Source organism: Pogoniulus pusillus, chromosome 18, assembly GCF_015220805.1.
Source record: "Pogoniulus pusillus isolate bPogPus1 chromosome 18, bPogPus1.pri, whole genome shotgun sequence".
In the NCBI taxonomy this organism is placed as follows: domain Eukaryota; kingdom Metazoa; phylum Chordata; class Aves; order Piciformes; family Lybiidae; genus Pogoniulus; species Pogoniulus pusillus.
Genome location: NC_087281.1, coordinates 9345965 through 9365011, shown reverse-complemented (window position 1 = coordinate 9365011; position 19047 = coordinate 9345965). Strand labels below are relative to the sequence as shown.

The 19047-nt window shown below is 42.5% G+C and overlaps 1 protein-coding gene across 1 annotated transcript in view; it reads right to left on the bottom strand.

Annotated features, from left to right (window-relative positions):
• The window catches only part of PLB1 (phospholipase B1), a 101347-nt gene that overhangs the window by 68118 nt on the left and 14182 nt on the right, over positions 1-19047 (bottom strand). Inside the window, exons 9-19 of the mRNA XM_064158354.1 lie at positions 18336-18422; positions 16719-16781; positions 14984-15066; positions 13484-13550; positions 12754-12858; positions 10758-10850; positions 7948-8016; positions 7112-7192; positions 4491-4557; positions 3728-3786; positions 641-714 (exon numbers count right to left, since the gene is read on the bottom strand). Of these exons, the coding sequence (XP_064014424.1) occupies positions 641-714; positions 3728-3786; positions 4491-4557; positions 7112-7192; positions 7948-8016; positions 10758-10850; positions 12754-12858; positions 13484-13550; positions 14984-15066; positions 16719-16781; positions 18336-18422 (848 nt within the window). The remainder of the gene's footprint in view (positions 1-640; positions 715-3727; positions 3787-4490; positions 4558-7111; positions 7193-7947; positions 8017-10757; positions 10851-12753; positions 12859-13483; positions 13551-14983; positions 15067-16718; positions 16782-18335; positions 18423-19047) is intronic.

The window sequence follows — 19047 nt, the reverse complement described above, 5'->3', positions numbered from 1 at the left end:
TGGCAGAAGCCCTATCCCTGGGTGTTTTCAAGGCCAGTCTGGATCTGTCTCTAGACAACCTGATCTAGTGGAGAGTGACTCTGTCCATGGCAGGGGGCTTGGAATTAAATGATCCTTGAGGTTCCTTCCAACCCTGACAATTCCATGATTCTGTGAAACACTGTGTATGAAATAACAGCAGGAAGAAATGGGTGGCACAGACCACAGCAGGGAACAGCACACAAGACATAGAACAGGAAGGGAAATGCAGAATGCACAAGTGGTGCAATGCTGCTGAGATCTAGAAGTCCCCTTTGCAATAGCTGCAACTGTAAGAGAGCTTCTTTGCTGGAGGCCTGGAGCAGGCTGCCCAGAGAGGTTGTGGAGTCTCCTGCTCTGGAGACTTTCCAAGCCCCCTTGGGTGTGTTCCTGTGCAGAGTGGCCTGTCATCAGAGTATCCAGGTCTATTCCAGCCATGCCACAAGATATTTCAGCCACTAGTTTAAATGTCTTATCATGAATGAACATATAATCATGTGCTTCTGTGAAAAATGTAGTCAAATTCACACTCCACAAGCCTCCCGTAGGAAAAAACAACTACGCATATCACAATCCAAGAAAATTGGTCCCCTCCCACTCAGCAAGAATTACTGGGACTTACCTCCAAGAAACACCTCGGTATTGAGTCAGGACATCAAGAACATCTTGGGGTTTGGATGCTGCCCCATTGCCTGCCTGGAAGCAGGAAAGGAGTTCATCATCAGAAAATAAGATTTGCTACTACAGTAACTAATTTCCTGACTGATCCTAGTGAAAATAATTAAAGAGGATGTTAATGAAGCAAGCTATGTCATCTTCCCAAAATATAACAGATCCTTGATCTCAAGAGGACTGAGTGTACTTTAAACTCTGCTCCAGTGAATTACCCTCTTCTATCAACTTCTTGATTAGATCAAGGAGGGTGAAGAAATGGTTGAGCATGTTCAAAATATTAATGCAATTCTAAATTTACACAAAGGGATGAAAATGATAGCAGCAGTCCTGAACGACATTAAAAAGTGGTACAGTGATTTTTTTTTTGTTTCCCCTCCCCCAGTTTCCCACAAGAAAGACAATGACAAGGTCATTAATGTGGTAATTAGCACAGAATGCATAAGAAACATGAATTATGATATGAGTAGCGGAGCAGTCATCACTGGTTGGGGAATCACAGCCAGTTTAAGAACTATGCTTGCCTAGTTCCAGGAACAGTGTTTTAAAGAACTCTCAAGATAGATTACTTGACACACCTGATTATCTGCTGCCATTAACTCAAATATTGAGTCAGTATAAATGGACATGGCTTTATGGAGTTTGGCTTTATCTCACAGGTATTTACCATATCGTATGTACACACACAATTAGTTGCGGAATTCACTCCTTCTGTTTACACTGCTTACTAACAACTTCGAAGGCAAATACTTGGAAGCTGCCTAGAATCAATAAAGAAATGCAATTGTTTTAAGTCCACTGTAGCAGGGTGATTTCACTGCTGCACAACCTAATCTTGCAGCTCTTCCTTGTGTGGCACTCCTGTGGACTTGAAATGGCAACTGCGCACTCAGGTTAGATGCGTGATCTGATTTCCCGTCAGTCAAGGCGACGTGTGGGAAAGAACATGTGAATTATGTGTTTAGCTCAACAGGGTGTAACTGTATCTATCCTATTGCTTGGGTTAAAACCCCAGAAATGATTTTGCAGTAGTTGCTTTAATAATGGTTAGTATAATGGAGGGCATTAATTAAGGTGAGATGAGATTTTTTTCACCATTAATATTGTGTATTAATGTTGATATTCAGGACTCTCTTGCTGCCCACCCAGTATTTTGTAATCATCATTGGTTCTGCACAACAGTCACAAAAACATAGAATCATAGAATCAACCAGGTTGGAAGAGACCTCCAAGATCATCCAGTCCAACCTAGCACCCAGCCCTAGCCACTCAACTAGACCATGGCACTAAGTGCCTCATTCAGGCTTTTCTTGAACACCTCCAGGGACAGTGACTCCACCACCTCCCTGGGCAGCCCATTCCAATGGCAAATCACTCTCTCTGTGAAGAACTTCCTCCTAACATCCAGCCTATACTTTCCCTGACACAACTTGAGACTGTGTCCCCTTGTTCTATTGCTGGTTACCTGGGAGAAAAGGCCAACCCCCTGGAGAAAACTACAAAGGCCAAGATCCATCCCAGGGGATGAAGAGGTAATCTCCAGAGAGCGCAATTACCTTATTCAACCCCATAATCCTGCAAACACTTTAAAAGTGGGCAGCAAGGGTGATTTGTTCTCTTTCCTCCCTGCCTCTCCAGAGGCATCTTATCTGGGTAACTAGACAACCATGTAGGAGGTACCCTTTAGGCCACCAGCCTTCAAGGCCATGGGCTGCAGTGAATTTCATCCTGTTTGAGGCTTAAACGGGAGACAGTGGGGGATGGGAGAAAATGAGCACTGGGGTTTTGGTGGTGAGTTTTGGTTTGGTTGAAGGGAAGGCTTTGGGGGGAAATTTCTCATGTATCCTGTATCTATATTAGGTGTTAAGGATTCAGGTATGAAGTATCTTTTCCTGCACATCTTTAAATACAACCTTTCTGTATTTTCATCTCCAATTCAGTGAGAGCATTATTATTTTACTGGCCCTTTTCCCTTAGAAAAAGAGTAAAGTAAGATGAGCTCAGCCTGTCACACTCTTCAACAAAAAGCTACAACAACATTAGACAAAGGAATAACTGGATCTAGAACAAACAACTAGCAATAATACAACATTAAACTCAATTGAACTGGAAGAGAAGTTCTTGCGGTCAGTATACCGCTTGTCCACTAGATGGACTCAAGAGGCCCCTTTCTGTTTAAGACAGAAGGCTTGCAATTGCTTTTGAGTCTTTACTCACAAAATATTATTTCCTATCTTGAGGGGCTAACTACAGCTTCCAGATAGTAGCCAAACACTTGCAGAGGCCACTGCAGGCTTCTGATCCTCCCAGGCTCTTAATCAGGGGTGCGGGGAGAGAGCAGACTATCTCTGACCTGGTCCTGATCCCTTTTGACTCCCGACTTGGTAGAAGACTTGCAGAGGGGCAGGCAGGAGGTCTCGCAGATGTGCAGTTTTGGCACAGTGTTATGCTGGCTAAGCAAGCCTATTGTGTGGAGGCACCTAAGGCCTATTCCTGGCAAACTCAAAACAGTTTCCAGGCAGACAAACTGAAAGCATCAAGGCTTGTTACTATGTAGCAAGGCTAGCTTGCAGCTCAGCGAACAGAATGCTGAAGATCATGACAGATGAGACAGTAGCAGAATCGCTGCAAGGAGGAGCGAAGAGCATGATAAGGCAGAAGCAATGGTGGCAGCAGCAAGCACACTGTCTCCAACTGCTCATCTCTTTTACCAGTGTAGCCTAAGTCTAATGGGCCTTTTTTACACAGATTCGCCAATCAGAACAACACTTTGTCAAGCTTAACCATGTTAGGTGAAAACAGGGCTTTTACCTTTTAGGTCAGAACACAAACAAGTGGATAAACACATGTGGGTTCCCTGTAAACAAGTTTGGGCAGACATGGAGGCATCAGGCACCTTTGTCTTCCTTTCCCACAGTTGCTTCTCCCCACAACAGAAGGAAGGAGAGCAGAAAGCATGTCTGGGCAAGCCAGGACACATTCAGGTTTCACCTGGCCCATTCAGGCATTCCATGACAGTTATCCAGTGACTACTTACTGTGAGTGAATCTCCCAGGGCAGCAATCACATTAATATCTGCTGGTTTCAAATTGTGAACTAATAAATTAAAAAAATAAAGGTATTGTAAGGGAAAGAACAAAGAAAGAGAAGCTTAAATTGGAATCATTTTTCCTTAGAATAAGCACAAAACCTTGCAAAGACAGTATTTCAATACTTATGGTATCAGCTCAGATTGACAGACACTGACAGCATCAAATGAGAAATTGTTCGTGGTACTACAGCTGGACACTATCTACAGCAACAAGAGAGGCAGTAAGATTTCAGTCTTGAATCTGTGCTTTCTCAGATTCCTCTTAACCAGTGGCAGGCAGAGCTTTGATATCAGCACAGAGTCAAAATTTTGGGACCATTGCAGCTTCTGAGGGCAGACAAAACCCATCTGGTCAGAGACTCCACATAGCTTTTTACATCCTAGACTGCACTGACAAGAGCCCTTATTCAATGCATAGAGAGTTTCACAGCCCTTGCAGCTGAAGTATCCAACTGCCTCCTGTCTTTTTTTGCTGTACTTGCTTTGTATGTACATGGAAGTTTCAGCTGCATAAGCTTTCACCATCCCTGAGGAAGAGCTTGCATATTGCTATACAACTACTTATGGCATTCGAAAAAGATCTTAAAAGCCACAGCAAGCAGAGTGCATTCCTCCCAGGAAAAGTGCACGTTTCCTTTCTCACCCCAGTTCCTGTTCCCTTCTGTCATCAAATGAAGTAGCTCTACAACAAAATCACATAGGACAGTACCTGAAACTGGAATAGTATTAGAGGGATCCCGGTCAAAACAGGGGATGTTTGTTCCATAAATCCTCTCCTGCAAAGATAGACATGTCAAGGATTCACATCAGACTTTGGTCATAATAAACCATTTATCTCAGAGCATTAGATTAACAGATTTCCCACGTGCTTTGTGTACACTTACCAAACTCAGCCTGTCCTCAGGCTGCACCTACAACTGCCCTTTGAAAACAGACACAAGCTCGGTCAGCTCGGAAGTTGCATGCCCATATAAGCGCATGTACAGCTCTTGCCCACCAGCGGGGCCAGTTACCTCATTCCATGCCATGCTCTGTTCAGCCATGCAATGTTTTCTGTGCCTATCCCTGGAATATCCCACCATACCTCTGTCATTAAGCCATGGACTTGCCTTCTTCACATGCAGGCAGCAATTTGCCTTCCTGACTCATTCAGTTTGCATCCTACTGATGGAAATATTCTCCAAATCCCCTGTTAGTGAAGACTGGTTGCCATTAAGCCAGAGCAGACCATCACACAAGATGCAGAGACGTGCTTATTCCAAACCTCTTTACAGAACTCCTAAAGTTGGCTAATTTACCTAAGGAAAAGATACTTGTCCCATTCCTCCATTCTGGGTTATTGCTTTTAAAAAGGCAAACCACAACCATGACACAGGGTTTCTTCTTGCCTCCTACACCATAGCTACTGACAAAAAGCAGCTAGTAGCTACCGCTGTCCCATGCATTGGGGCACCTTGATTGAATAACAGAACAGATGGCATCATATTACAATGAGAGGAGAAACATGTATTATTATTCCAATGATCTACAGGCCATTATGAGCGCAGATGTGGTCTAGACATTGTTCTGGGTCACAAAAACCAGCATTACCATGTCCCTCTGTAGCTGCCTGCAAGCGCCAAGTTCTGTTAAGAATCAGAGTGCTGCAACTGAAAATAAAACCAATCAGCCAAAAACGTGGCTGTTTATTGACACACATCTCATCTGCAATTATCTCACCAAAAAAAAAAAAAAGAAAAGAAAAGAAAAAGAAGGAAATCCATTGTTGTTCTGTTTTCATGTGATGTAAGTGAGATGAAATCAGGCCCATATGGTGGTGTCATGCTGATCTGACCTAGTTTCCTCTACAGTAGGAATAAATGGTCCCATTTTCACTGTCTTCTTATCCCAGCAAATTAAGATTTTTATCCAGATGTTCAAAAAAAGGTTCTTAACAATGAAGGCATGGCTTACTTCAGGCTGGCAGAACACATTTGTCATAAATCAGACTCTACAAAACCCACCATGGAGAAAATGTGCTATTAAGCATTTGACTATCCCAGCATGGCACTAAAGATCTGAAGCTTTGTGTTGCTTGTACTGCTTGGGGCAACGTGGCTGGGGAGCTGCATGGCCGAAGTTAATCCAGGGGTTGTAGTAGACAGGCAGCTGAATATGAGCCAGCAGTGTGCCCAGGAGGCCAAGAAGGTCGATGGCATCCTGACTTGGACTAAAAATGCTGTGGCCAGCAGGAGCAGGGAGATAATTGTCCTTTTGTCCTCTTGCTTTGGTGAGGCCACACCTTGAGTATCGTGTTCAGTTTTGGGCACCACAATACAAAAGAGATGTGGAGGTGCTGGAGCAGATTCAGAGGAGGGCAAGAAAGCTGGGGAATGGCCTGGAGAATAAATCTTATGAGAAGTGACTAAGGGAGCAGGGGATGGTTAGTTTGAGATAGAGGAGGCTGACGGGAGGCCTCACTGCTTTTTACAGCTACCTGAAAGGACATTGTAGAGAGGCTGGAGCTGCCTCTTCTCACAGGTAGTTGGAAACAGAACAAAGGGGAATGGCTTCAAGCTGAGACTGGGGAGGTTTAGATTGGACATTAGGAAAAAGTTTTTCATCTTGAAGGTCTCTTCTAACCTGGTTGAGTCTACAATTCTATGATTCTATGTAGAGAATGCTCAGGCACAGGAATGAGCTACCCAGGGAGGTGGTGGAGTCACCCACTCCAGATGTGTTTAAGGGTTATTTGGATGTGTGCTGGGTTCCTTAAACAGCTGTGCAGGAGACTGGAAAGACAGGAGCTTATACCAATATGATACGTAGAAGGTCAATCTGTTTATTTAAGCTAGGAGTGATGCTGATATCGTGGATTTGGTACAGGGGTGTGTACTTTATATAGGCTCCATCATCAGCTATTCCCAGCGTTGACCAGCCTGCCCCCCTTCAAGGCCCCCTTCACACAGCTCAGCTACAGATAGCAGCTATCTTCTCTACTTGACTCCCCAAGGCTGCTTCCCTGCAGCTGTGCCTCTTATCGGAGTGACCCTAGTCTTACCCTGACCATGCCTGTTCTTCTCATTTCTCAGACTATTCAGTTTCTCAATCCTGCTCAAACCCCGACAGATGTGGTGCTTAGGGATACGGTTTAAGGTGAATCTTGTAGCATAAGGTTATGGGTTGGACTTGGTGATCCTAAGGGCCTTTTCCAAACTGGATGTTTCTGTGATTCTGTGATTTGGTGTCCCAAAGGGAGCATTGTTTAATTAGGCTATAACATACTGTCACCCACCTGCCCCCCTCCCTGGAATACACTCAGTCCACACGATGCAAGCAGTCCTACTATACCTGGGATGTTTCTTTGGTGTTTGATGTCTCTGGGGAAGACGAGTAGTTACTATTTGCATATGTAAACAAATAGGGCTTTTCCTGCAGAGTGGAAAGAGTATGTTTACCAATGCTGGTGGAAACAGTCAGCTGATGTTAAAAATTTCTGGCTATGTTTTTAACATTAATCAAATCTTTACAGTATGAATTTTCGAATGAGCATTGCGCTCCTGAAGCAAACCAGGTTAGACCTCAAAATTAAGCCCTGGTATGCTCTAGGCACAGCACCACACCTTACCTTAAACTTAACATCAAACACATAGTTCGATTTCTTTGATGTTTTAATTGCTGTTCAGTGAAGCTTCTGCGTGTCAATAATTTTTTATCACTGTCAAATTACTGAAGTCAGACCTTAAATGAAAGAAACATTCAAGAACCTGTCCTTTGAACCTCAGATGCTCGGAGTCTGAAGACACTCCTGGGCTACTGATAGCTCCAGGAACTAAAATAGTTAACATCAGACAGCTAAATCACAGAAAAGCTAAACTGTATAAAATCTATAGGTTCAGTTTTATCAATCCAAATTAGTTAGTTATATTTTTAATAAAAAACACCTGGCACAGTAAGTTGATTTAACAGATTTTTGTCAAAAATACTTTTTTTATTTCAGAGTTTTTCACCTTTATAAAATAAAGAAACTGCCTCTAAGAACTGTAAGAATGCTCATCTCTTAACCATACAATATCTTAGGCAAGGACATATTCCCAAGAGCTTCAGAAAATTACAAGAGCATTTGAAAACTTGGAAATTCTACAAAGAGTAAAGAAAATCTCACAATAATATGGAAAAACTTTTACCTGAGATGGGCACTGGATCTGAAGTATTTTTGTGGCACTGTAAGGCTGTTTCTGTCCAACTGGCTCCATCTGGAAAAGGAGAGAACAGGGGAGTTGTACACACACAGTGTGGGGGAGAAAAGGGAGAGTAACAGCAACTCGAAGGCTCTACAGGTAATGTTTTTGGAACATGCATTTTAAAGCTCGTTTTGCTGGTAACAAATTTTATCTATGAAGAACAATACCACAAGTACACCCACAAAAGGAAGAGACTGAAAACAAGGCCTCTCACATGCCTCTCAGACAGTCATGCCATCACTGCTACAACAACCATCCATACATTAACTCTGCTCTTGGGAATGCTGACCCAGTTAAGTGTTTTTCCCACAAGTCACTGATCTCATACCAATCAAGTCACTATTTATCAGCTCAACCACAGCAACTGTAGATGTGCTCCAGTAGAGCATAGTTTAAACCACCCTCATGATTAGTTCTCCCTCCTTATGGTATGAGGTTTTAACTTTACTGCAATTTGCAAGCCAGTTTTACTCCACAGCTGGACTGGGTAAGAGAAAGCAAAGGGTAGATTGCCATAGCTCAATTGCTAACATGCCCCTGCAGCAGTCTGTCCATCCTCCCAGGCTTCATCCACTACATTTTTTACCTTCTCCCAGGCTCTGAAAGCATGCTCATGATCACATAAGGCACGGCTGAGAGTTCAGAATTTGTAGTTTTCACATAAAATTATAAAGGAAATACACAAGGCTTTCGTGTGGGAGGAAAAGCACCTTTGAGTAGACTGAAACTTTGAAGTAAAAGCAGCATTACTCAAACTCCTTGAAAAACTGAAAATCTATTTGGCAACAGATTTACGTCACATTAACCTCCTCCCTTCTGTGTGCTGATCATTATGTAATCCCTTTGCTATAAATTCATCTTTACAGCAGTGAGAAACACGGAATGCAATGCAAAAGGCTGCCAGGATTCCATTGGCTCTCTTGGCCACCTGGGCACACTGCTGGCTCATTTTCAGCTTACTATCTATCAGTACCCCCAGGCCCCTTTCTCCCTGTCTGCTCTCCATCCACTGTCCCCAGCCTGTAGCACTGATTTAGTTGAAGATGTCCCTGCTCCCTGTAGGTGGCTTGCACTAGATGGCCTTTAAATCTCCATTCCAACCTCAACTATTCTACAATTCTATGATCTTTTATTAAATTGACTCTATGGATTTTCATCTAACTGAAGTCTGCTCCTGAAAATCCTGCTTCTTTAAATAGTAATGAGCAGGACTACAACAGCACTGCCTCTGCCAGGATTAGGCTTAAAAGGAACAAAAAAAAACCATGGCAGCCTTCACAGATTTCTTTTTCAATGTGGTTTAACTAAAAGGTGATCGCAGTGTAGATTTTTTTCCCTTCATGCAGGAACAATAGGTACTCTCAAATGAAAATCTTATTAAATATGTGGCTTGAAAAAACAAGCAGAAAATGTCTTTCATCTTTCATTTAATTGCCCATTGCAGATTCATTTTAATTCAAATAAATAATTAAATGTTATGTGTGTTACAAGAAGGTTATTAGGGGGAAAAAAAGGCAGAAAAATTTGGAAGTTTGTAAGTTGGAATGAATAGTGAAATTTAAAATCTTATCCAAAATCACTGATGTCAGGGCACGCCCAAACATAATATGTACTAAGCAATAACATCCCACTTCGATGAGTCCCAAACCAGATGCCTTCTTTTTGTCTCATATTGAATAGCAACTCCCATTTCTTCACTTGCTCATCAGTTTTAAAATTCACCCCCCTCCAGCTGTACACACATCCACCCAGTCACACACACAACTACTGCATTGCTCAAGTCTGCAAAAGGAAACAGCCTTCTACAAAATTGGTCATCATATTTGAGTTCTAGTGGGTCAGAGAAACCATGTTTCTTTCAGACGTCCTCTCTTATCAATTAGAAGGCATTATTTGCTGATATTCCTCAGCTGGGTAGGATATTCAACTCCTAGGGAAGTAATAGGAGCTTCACAAAGCTATCTATAATCTTTTTAGAATCATAGAATCAACCAGGTCGGAAGAGACCTCCAAGATCATCCAGTCCAACCTAGCACCCAGCCCTAGCCAATCAACTAGACCATGGCACTAAGTGCCTCATCCAGGCTTTTCTTGAAGACCCCCAGGGACGGTGCCTCCACCACCTCCCTGGGCAGCCCATTCCAATGCCAATCACTCTCTCTGTGAAGAACTTCTTCCTAATATCCAGCCTATACCTACCCTGGCACAACTTGACTGTGTCCCCTTGTTCTATTGCTGGTTGCCTGGCAGAAGAGGCCACCCCCCACCTGTTTATCATGAACAGCAGCTGAAGAACTGCTGTTAAGGAGTAGACAGTGTTCAGAGACTCATTACTAAGTAGGAGGGATGGATACAGGACAGAGTATAAAGAAGGGTAAAATTTCTGTAATCTCAGGTTAGGATGAACTTGAATTGTCACTGTGCCACACAGAGGTGAGACTAGCAAAAGAAGGATCTGCCACAGCTCATTTACCCCCTGTGACTTCCCAAAGGGCTACTTCAGAACTGTTTCTGAAAAGCATTTAGTAGTAAGTAGCAACTACAGCACAGCAAAATATGTGTGTTGCGAGTATAGGGCATTTAACACTACTCAAAAGCAATCTCCCTGCACAATTGAGGATAGCAGCCATGGAATGATCCTTTCCTATATTCTTCCATCCTTTGCATCCTTGCTGCTCAAAGTCCAGCCCATTGAAAGCTACTAGGCATCTGTACTAAGTCTAGTAAGAAACAGTTCCTGGGGTACTGCTTACCATGTTGTTCCAGAGACCCAAAGCTATGGAAATATAATCTTCTCCCAGAGTTTCCTCTTGTGTCTTTGATGTGGTATTGAAACCATCCCTGCCCTGAAAGGGAAAGCATTGCAAGCATGAGAAAACACATAAGAGTATGGAAAGATACTGAGCCACAAAAGGTCTCATTGTGTAAAACATTATTAACATCCACAATAACATCAATTTCATGTACTCTCACTAAGCCACTTGTTACCAATCTGAGTTACTGCTGGTATGCCAAGACAGAGCAGATGCTGTTCTTATGATTGCTGTAGTTACCACTGTGCGGCAGCAGTGAAGAGACCACGCATTAACAGGACTAGACTAGACCAACAACAAAGATTCGTCATGATAGTAACACATAGGAGATTAAGGAGAGACTCAGATGTGATTCCATGACTGTTTTGAATAAACAACACTTCCTCCAGCTAACACTTGGTGTGCTGGTTTGAAGCTAGCTAGAATGTTTTGGTGAGAAGGATTAGATCACAGGCTGTGAAACAATGGTGATGTCTACCTTACTCATAGGCTTGCCAAGATGTATAAGAACAAGAGAATAAACATAGATAAGGCATTTAGGTGTCCAGGCACTGCCTGAGCTCTGGGCTGCATTTTTCTCTCTAACCCCACCTTCCATCTCTCTGATTAATCCACTTTGCTTCCTAACCCTCCATTCTTGCACAAGGCAACGTCTGGGGTAAGGTAGAGAGGGGTGGAAGAAGGTAGAAGGGCAGCTGGGAGCCCCTGCTGGGGACTCAGGTTTCTGGGAGGGCTGTTGTGTTTCTGAATTACCTTTTACCTTGTCTATTTCTGTCTATAACTGTATACTGTCAATATCTGCTTGTGTAAGCTTCATTCAATTTCCAGAGCTGGCTGAGTCTAGTCTGGCTGATTTCCAAGGTGTGGAGGGACGGGGAACACCCAAACCACCACAGTTGGATGCATTTAAAAAGTGGAAGTATGCAGAATTTGTCATATCATGCTCATTTTAAAATGAAAGCAACTGCTGAAAGAGTTTGAAGGGTTACACATGGCGGCCTGCAGGTGTACCACAAAACAGAAGAGTCTACCTATGACATAAGATGACATTTAAGGCACTGGCAGAGCAATTTACTAAAAAGTAATCCATGAAAATTACAAGTTTTCCATTTGGATATGGACTAGCCATCAACAGGACAAGTCTAGCAGGAGAAAACCCAGCAGCAAAGAAAAGATTTTGCAACATAGCAGATCTCAATCTTCCCAAGAGAGAAATTTCCCAGTTCTCTTTGTTCTGATACTGAAGTTGGGGGGGGGGATCAAGGGAATTACAACAAATTCAAGGAGCTATTATGATGCCCAGGAAGCATAAAATAATTATCCAGAAAGTCATATTTTCCCTCTTCATTGCCAAGTCTCAGAAAACCTTGACCTTTGCACTTTAAAGTTAATTTATGGCAAAATTATGTATGGCATCACAAACAATCTCATCTATATCCATTCCCCATTGGTTATACTAGATAGAAAATCTAGACAAAATTCATTCCCAGATTACATTAATCTTATTGTAGGGAAGTAGTTCTACTTTCTAATACACAACCCTTTATCATTTCCCCCTTACCCATTTTTAACACTTCCCGTTATCAGCTTTTTGCCTTTGTTGCCAAATACACATGAGTATAATCAGGGATGAATATGCTGATGGCTACAAAGTTATAGACAAGTTTCCAGATGCTCATGACCTGAGCTACAGATGTGCCATAACTTCATTCATCTAGGAACACTGTGTCCTAAAACCACAGGATGCTGTGATGCTGTTTGAAGCAAGCTCCACTCTCAGGACCCCTGTGTTTGATTCTGAGGTGTGTTCTGCATGTGCTTGACCAGCCTGGTCTTGTAGTGTTGCATAGTCTCAACAGGGGAAAGCCATCTGAATATTACATGTAATCTCAACAGACAGGACCCAGAAAGAATGGTGCAACTGAAGTTTACTTACCAGCCTGATCAGCAGATTATTTTCTTGAGGAGAAGGCTGGACAACGACAGTGAAGTCATTCTTTTGATCAAACTTCTTATAGTCCAGTAGCTTTTCCCAGGCATCCTGAATAGACAACCACTTCATTAGAATAGTATTATCAGGTAGAGAGTGTTAACATACATGCAGTTTGTTAGGGCTTAAACCAAACTAAGATTATATCCACTCCTAATAAACCACAATAATAAAACTCTGTAACCCAGAACAAAGACAATAATGTAATGAAATCATCTAGCACAGTAATTGGAGGCTCATTGTAGCTATGAGAAAGTCACAATGATTTACCATAAGCTTCTTTGAAAGAGCAGCAAGCTTATCAAAGCAATGAAATGTCATACTTATTGCCTCTCTGTCATCTTAAAAGGAATTCCAGCACAACTGTCTTTGTGCTAACAGAAAGTTTCCCTCTTCTATATCATGTGACAGGTTACTGGACAAAATGGATTCTTTCTTTGTTGGGATATGACAAATTCTAGATTGACAAAAACTATGTAAGTCATTAGAAACCTGTGCTAAGATCATTCAGGTCTAGCAAGTACATATCCCTGATGTTCCTGATGTCAGAAATGGGTCAAGATTGCTCAACTTCCTCCCTGCTCTTCTTCCCTTAACTCCTTACTTCAGTCCAATCTGGAAGATAAATAGATGTGTCTAGTAACATGACAGCCAAACAACACAGGAGAAGTCATACCTGATAGGACCATCTCAAGATGTTATTGCTGAATATGGAGTGTTCACCAAAACACCCACACTGATTACTGCAGAGAAGAATGAAAACCGTGAAAGATGTTATGAACTGTTAATAAACAAGGCAGACAGTGTGAGCTTTATTAGGTCACTGATATGCATGTATTGAAGACTAAATCACTGCATATATTGACAAAGCAGTTTAGAATAGTACATGAAAGATGTGGAGGTGCTGCAGCAGGTCCAGAGGAGGGCAACAAAGCGTTCTGTCTCCACCTACCTCTGAGACCAGCAGCAGACTCTCTACAATGTCCTTTCAGGTAGCTGTAAAAAGCAGTGAGGTCTCCTCCACTTTTTCACACTGACCATCCCCAGCTCCCTCAGTCACTCCTCATAAGATTTATTCTCCAGGCCCTTCCCCAGCTTTCTTGCCCTCCTCTGAATCTGCTCCAGCACCTCCACATCTCTCTTGCATTGTGGTGCCCAAAACTGAGCACAATACTAAAGGTGTGGCCTCACCAAAGCCCAGCCCAAAGGGACAATCATCTCCCTACTCCTGCTGGCCAAAGCACTTTTAATCCAAGCCAGGATGCCATTGGCCTTCTTGGCTGCCTGGGCACACAGCTGGCTCATATTCAGCTGCCTGTCTACTACAACCCCCAGATCTCTTTCTGCCAGGCAGATCTCCAGCCACACTGCCCCAAGCCTGTACCTTCGCTTCGTGTTGTTATGACTCAAGCGCAGGACCTGGCATTTGGCCTTGTTAAATATGCCTTGCAGAAAGAGTTTATCAGAAGCAAATTGGAAACCTGACCTCTTTGACATACTATTGTATTAAGGGCAAAAAAAAGTGTTCAAAAGACTCTGCCTCGGTTGCAAAGTCAATACTTGTACATAGCTATGTGTCTGAATACTACTGTGGGACAGTGTTAAGAATTGTCTCGGTTTGAATTTAAATTCCCAGAGACTCAAATATATATTTGGTAGAACCAATAACAATTTCTAGAGTGCGCTTCCCTCTTCCCCCTTCTTTCCCAAAAGAAAGGAATTAGATGTAGAGAGAGGAAAGGTCAGCACACCCAAATAAATAATCTCACTCTGATTTGAAAGCTAAAAGAATAAATGTTTAACAATAAATAAAAGGGTATCCAACATAGGGAAGTTACTAAGGTATAGGGAAGGAAGAACAAGATACAAAATGTGTAAATACAACCAGATTTTGATGGTAAGGCTTTTGTCTGCCTCATGGGTGATGGCTGCGTGGTAAAACAAAAGGAACCAGGCACAGGCTGGTGATGCTGGTAAGCAGGGAGCGCAGAGAGACAGAGAGAACAGGAAGCCCCCCTGCTTTTATAGACCTTTAGACAGGAAGGGGGAGTGAGCTAACCATCACCTGGTAGTGTTCAGACCCACCCCTGGGGAGGGGTCAAGACCACCTAGGGTCAGGTTCAAGGTTAACCCTAGAGGGTTAACCCTGTTCAGAATTTAAAGGCATCTTTATTACCTGGCATTATTGTAATCTTGGCATGCAAAAGGTGAAGTTGTGAGTTCAGTGAAATCCACCAGATTTACAAAGGCCTTGGGAACCTGGAGTAATAAAATAAAAGTTAATCATGTTTTATTTGCAACTAAAGATTAGCAAGTAACCATAATGGTAAATTGTGTCTACAGCTTGATGTGTGTTACTCTGGCCTGGGCTTCTTCCTGTATAAATCCAATGATCTAGTCTTTATCTTGAACCCTAATCCTATGCCTGCCATCTATAATAATGTTGTCTGTTGGAATTGTACAGCTATTGGAACTTGAAATACTGGAACATAAGCCATGGACAGGTGAGAGTGGACGAGCTCAGAAGTGCTGAGTTGAGATAAAATGGAAAGTTGGAATGACCTTAGAGAATGGTGTAACAAATACAAACAGATGTAAGGCTGGAGCCTGTGGTTTTCACCTATCTCTGCTGACTTAGATTGCTTAGACATAGTGTAGGTGTTGCTGAGAGAATATGATGAATGTCTATGCCAATTAGTATGTAATTTCTGATGCAAGTACATGTAACCAATTACAGTTTAATACAATGTGTAGCCTGCTGATGAAAGGTAGAGAAACACATGTTTGGAATGCAATAAACGGATTGGCGTGCATCAAGCATCTCCCCATCTCTTCTGATGCCTGTAGCACCGTAGCCCATGGCAGTTGTCTGTTATTCATGAAGTATTTTCGACCATGATTTCTTGACCAAGACCCAGCAATTCATTTTACATAACTGAAGTGGCCACCAGCCAGCTGAACTGAACTTAACTGAACCAGGAACTATGATTTCTGTGGCAAATTACCAATGCAAAACTGGGGATGCAATGTCCTGCATAACAGCACAAGCACTCGTGCATCCTGCCTCACCTCTCCCCAAAGCAGAAAGCAGCTTTCCAGTTACATATTTCACTCTTACAAGTGAACATAAGCAGATTCTGGAAATAATAGCAGAGAGAATACGAAGACAATATGTGGGTGGAACATCATCCATGCACAACATTGGTTGAAGTCAGTCTGAGAAAAACAAGTGATTGTGGCCTGATGCAATCTGACAGTAGCAGATTCAGAATACTCCTTAGGCCTTCAAATACAGCAAAACAAGATTCTTGGAACTTTGGAATACTATTTTGAAACAGATAAACATTTAATAGTCTGCTTTAGCACTGCTATATCTGCATCTAGTCTACTATGCATTAATAGGTGAAAGACTCAGTGCAGAGCATTGTTGTATACAAGCACATTATTCTTAGCTCATCCAAACAGAAAACCTTTAGAACTGCTAAGATCTTAAAATGAATCATAAAGTGGAAATAGCCACTATACATAATTTTAATTACTCTTTTCCTTGACCTATCTAAGTCATCATCAGGTAGTTAGCAGCCTGTACACTGTCTAGGTAACTCCAGAGGTCAGATATCAGTTATTTTCACAACAGCTCTGTAAAACGTGAATGACTTTCAGACCTATGCAGATGTACTCCACTTTTCACAGAAAACACTTATGAAGCCAAAGGACTGGGTGGTAGGTCATCTTGTGTTGCAAAATGAAGCAGTTACCTATCTGTCCTTTCTGATTGCATGCAGTCACAAGTGGATCCAGTGGACTGGAGTTCCAAGTCACACAACAGTGGTACAAGCCCTAGTCCAGTCAGGAGGACTGGGAAAATCAGCAAAGGATTCAGATATTCAAGGCTGATGAATATAACTTACCTCATTATACAAAAAATCCAAGACAGGTTTGAATTTTTGCAGGTTGTCTAATACGCAGTTCTCCTGGAAAGGAGGTGAGATATGCCATCAAAACTAGTAGAAAACTCTAAGTTATCAAATCACCAAAAATTGCAAGCCCCCTTTGTTTTGAGCTGTGTACTGAAGAATTACTGTGATGGTTTGGGTGTTACCCACCCCCACTCCCACACTTCAGAAATCACCCAGACTAGACTCAGCCAGCTCTGGAAATATGAATGCTTATATTTACAGATAGCACAAGACACAAGCAGATATTTACAGTATATACAGTTATAGACAGACATAGACAAGGGAAAAGGGAATACAGAAACACAACAGCCCTCCCAGAAACCTGAGTCCCCAGCAGGGGCTCCCAACCACCCTTCCACCTTCTCCCACCCCTCTCTACCTTACCCCAGACATTGCCTTGTGCCCAAGGAAGAATGGAGGGTTGGCCAGGGGGGTTAGGAAGCAGGTGGATTAATCAGGTTAGGTTAGAGAGAGAAAAAAATGCAGCTGAAAGCCTAGGCAGTGACCAAATATCTTATCTATGTTTGGATACTTGCTCTTATACCTCTCAGCAAGCCTATAAGTGAAGTAGACATCACCATTGTTTCTCTTTCACAGGCTGTAATCTTGTTCTTCTCACCAAACCATTCTAGCTAGCTTCAAACTAGCACAGTTGCCAATGACCATGATATTCTGAACTCAATCTTGCATGGAACTAGTCTTACAAACTAAGTATAAGTAGATAATGTATTAGAAAAGATAGAGAACTAGACAAGAACTTTCTTTAGACTTGAAGGTGTGTACAGGGTTAACCTTTGGGGGTGGGGAGCGACCTTGAACCTGACTCCAGGTGGTCTTGACTCCTCCCCAGGGATGGGTCTGAACACTAACAGGTGATGGTTAGTCCACCCCCCCTTCCTGTCTAAAAATCCATAAAAGCAGGGAGACATCTGGTTTCTTGCTCTCTGCTCTCCCTCCCTGCCTGTTCATGAGGAATCACCATTTCTGTTTCCTGCTGCTCTTTATTTCACCACATGGTCATCATCACCACGAGAAGGACAAAACCCATTTGCCATCAAATCTGGTTGTATATTTACATGGTTTGTATCCATTTTCCCTTCCCTCTACCTTTGTAACTTCCTTACCTCATATACCTTTTATTTATTGTTAAACTTTTCTTCTTTTAACTTCCAAATCACAGTGAGATTAGTTGTTTGGGTCTGCGTAGCTTTCCTCTCTCTCCATCTAATCCCTTTTCTTTGGGGAAAGAAGGGGGAAGAGGGAAGGGCATTCTATAAATTGTTATTGGTTCTATCAACTATATTGGAGTCTCTGGGAATTTAGATTAGAACCAAGACAAGGTGGAAAAGGCTTGTTCTACTGAGGCATGTTAGACTTGGAATCACAGATCTAGCATGAATGCTTCCAAATACAAAATGCATCATGTGCCATGAGTTCACATCAATGGATAGAATCATTCCAACTTTCTGCAACTAGCTTCTCCTTTGGCTCACTGTGGCAGAGAACAGAGTTTGGGATGGTTTCTTAACTACCTGCCTTGACTGCTAAAACAGCCAATGAAAAGCTTACCAGTAGTGCAGAGGCACAGGAAGAACATGGGTTTTCAGCACTAAAAAACACTGTGATAAGTTTCCAGTCGTTCTGGAAGTCCATAGCCTGGGAGGAAAAAAATAAATAACTTGAAGGAATTGGATGAGAAGAGACCTATTTGCAGTTTTCCCTTTCTTACAAAAGATTTGCTATGATTTCAAATCAACAAGACCATACCGCAGGCCATGGCCCCCCATCCTGGCCATCATGATCACTTCCAATCGATAAGCCACCCCCCTTTTCCCTAGAGGAGAAAGCAAATAGATGGGTAGGCAGAAAATATTGCAAATAAAGCTGAAGGCACATCTATAAAAACCTCAGGATATATCCAGAAATTCCTGATGCCTTTGAAGAGTCTATTGGAGAAGATGGACATGAACGGCTCAGCATGGAGCTTTATGGTACTTCTTTCATCCCTGTTGTGGCTCTCTGACAGGATTAATCACAGGATGTGAGGGGTTGGAAGGGACCCAAAGAGATCATCAAGTCCAAATCCCCTGCCACAGCAGGACCTCAGGTCTAGCTCAGGTCACACAGGAACACATCCAGACAGGACTTGAAAGTCTGCAGAGAAGACAACTCCATAACCTCTCTGGGGAGCCTGTGCCAGTGCTCTGGGACCCTCACAGTAAAGAAGTTCTCCCTGTGTCAAGGCGGAACCTCCTGTGCTTACATCCATTGCTCCTTGTCC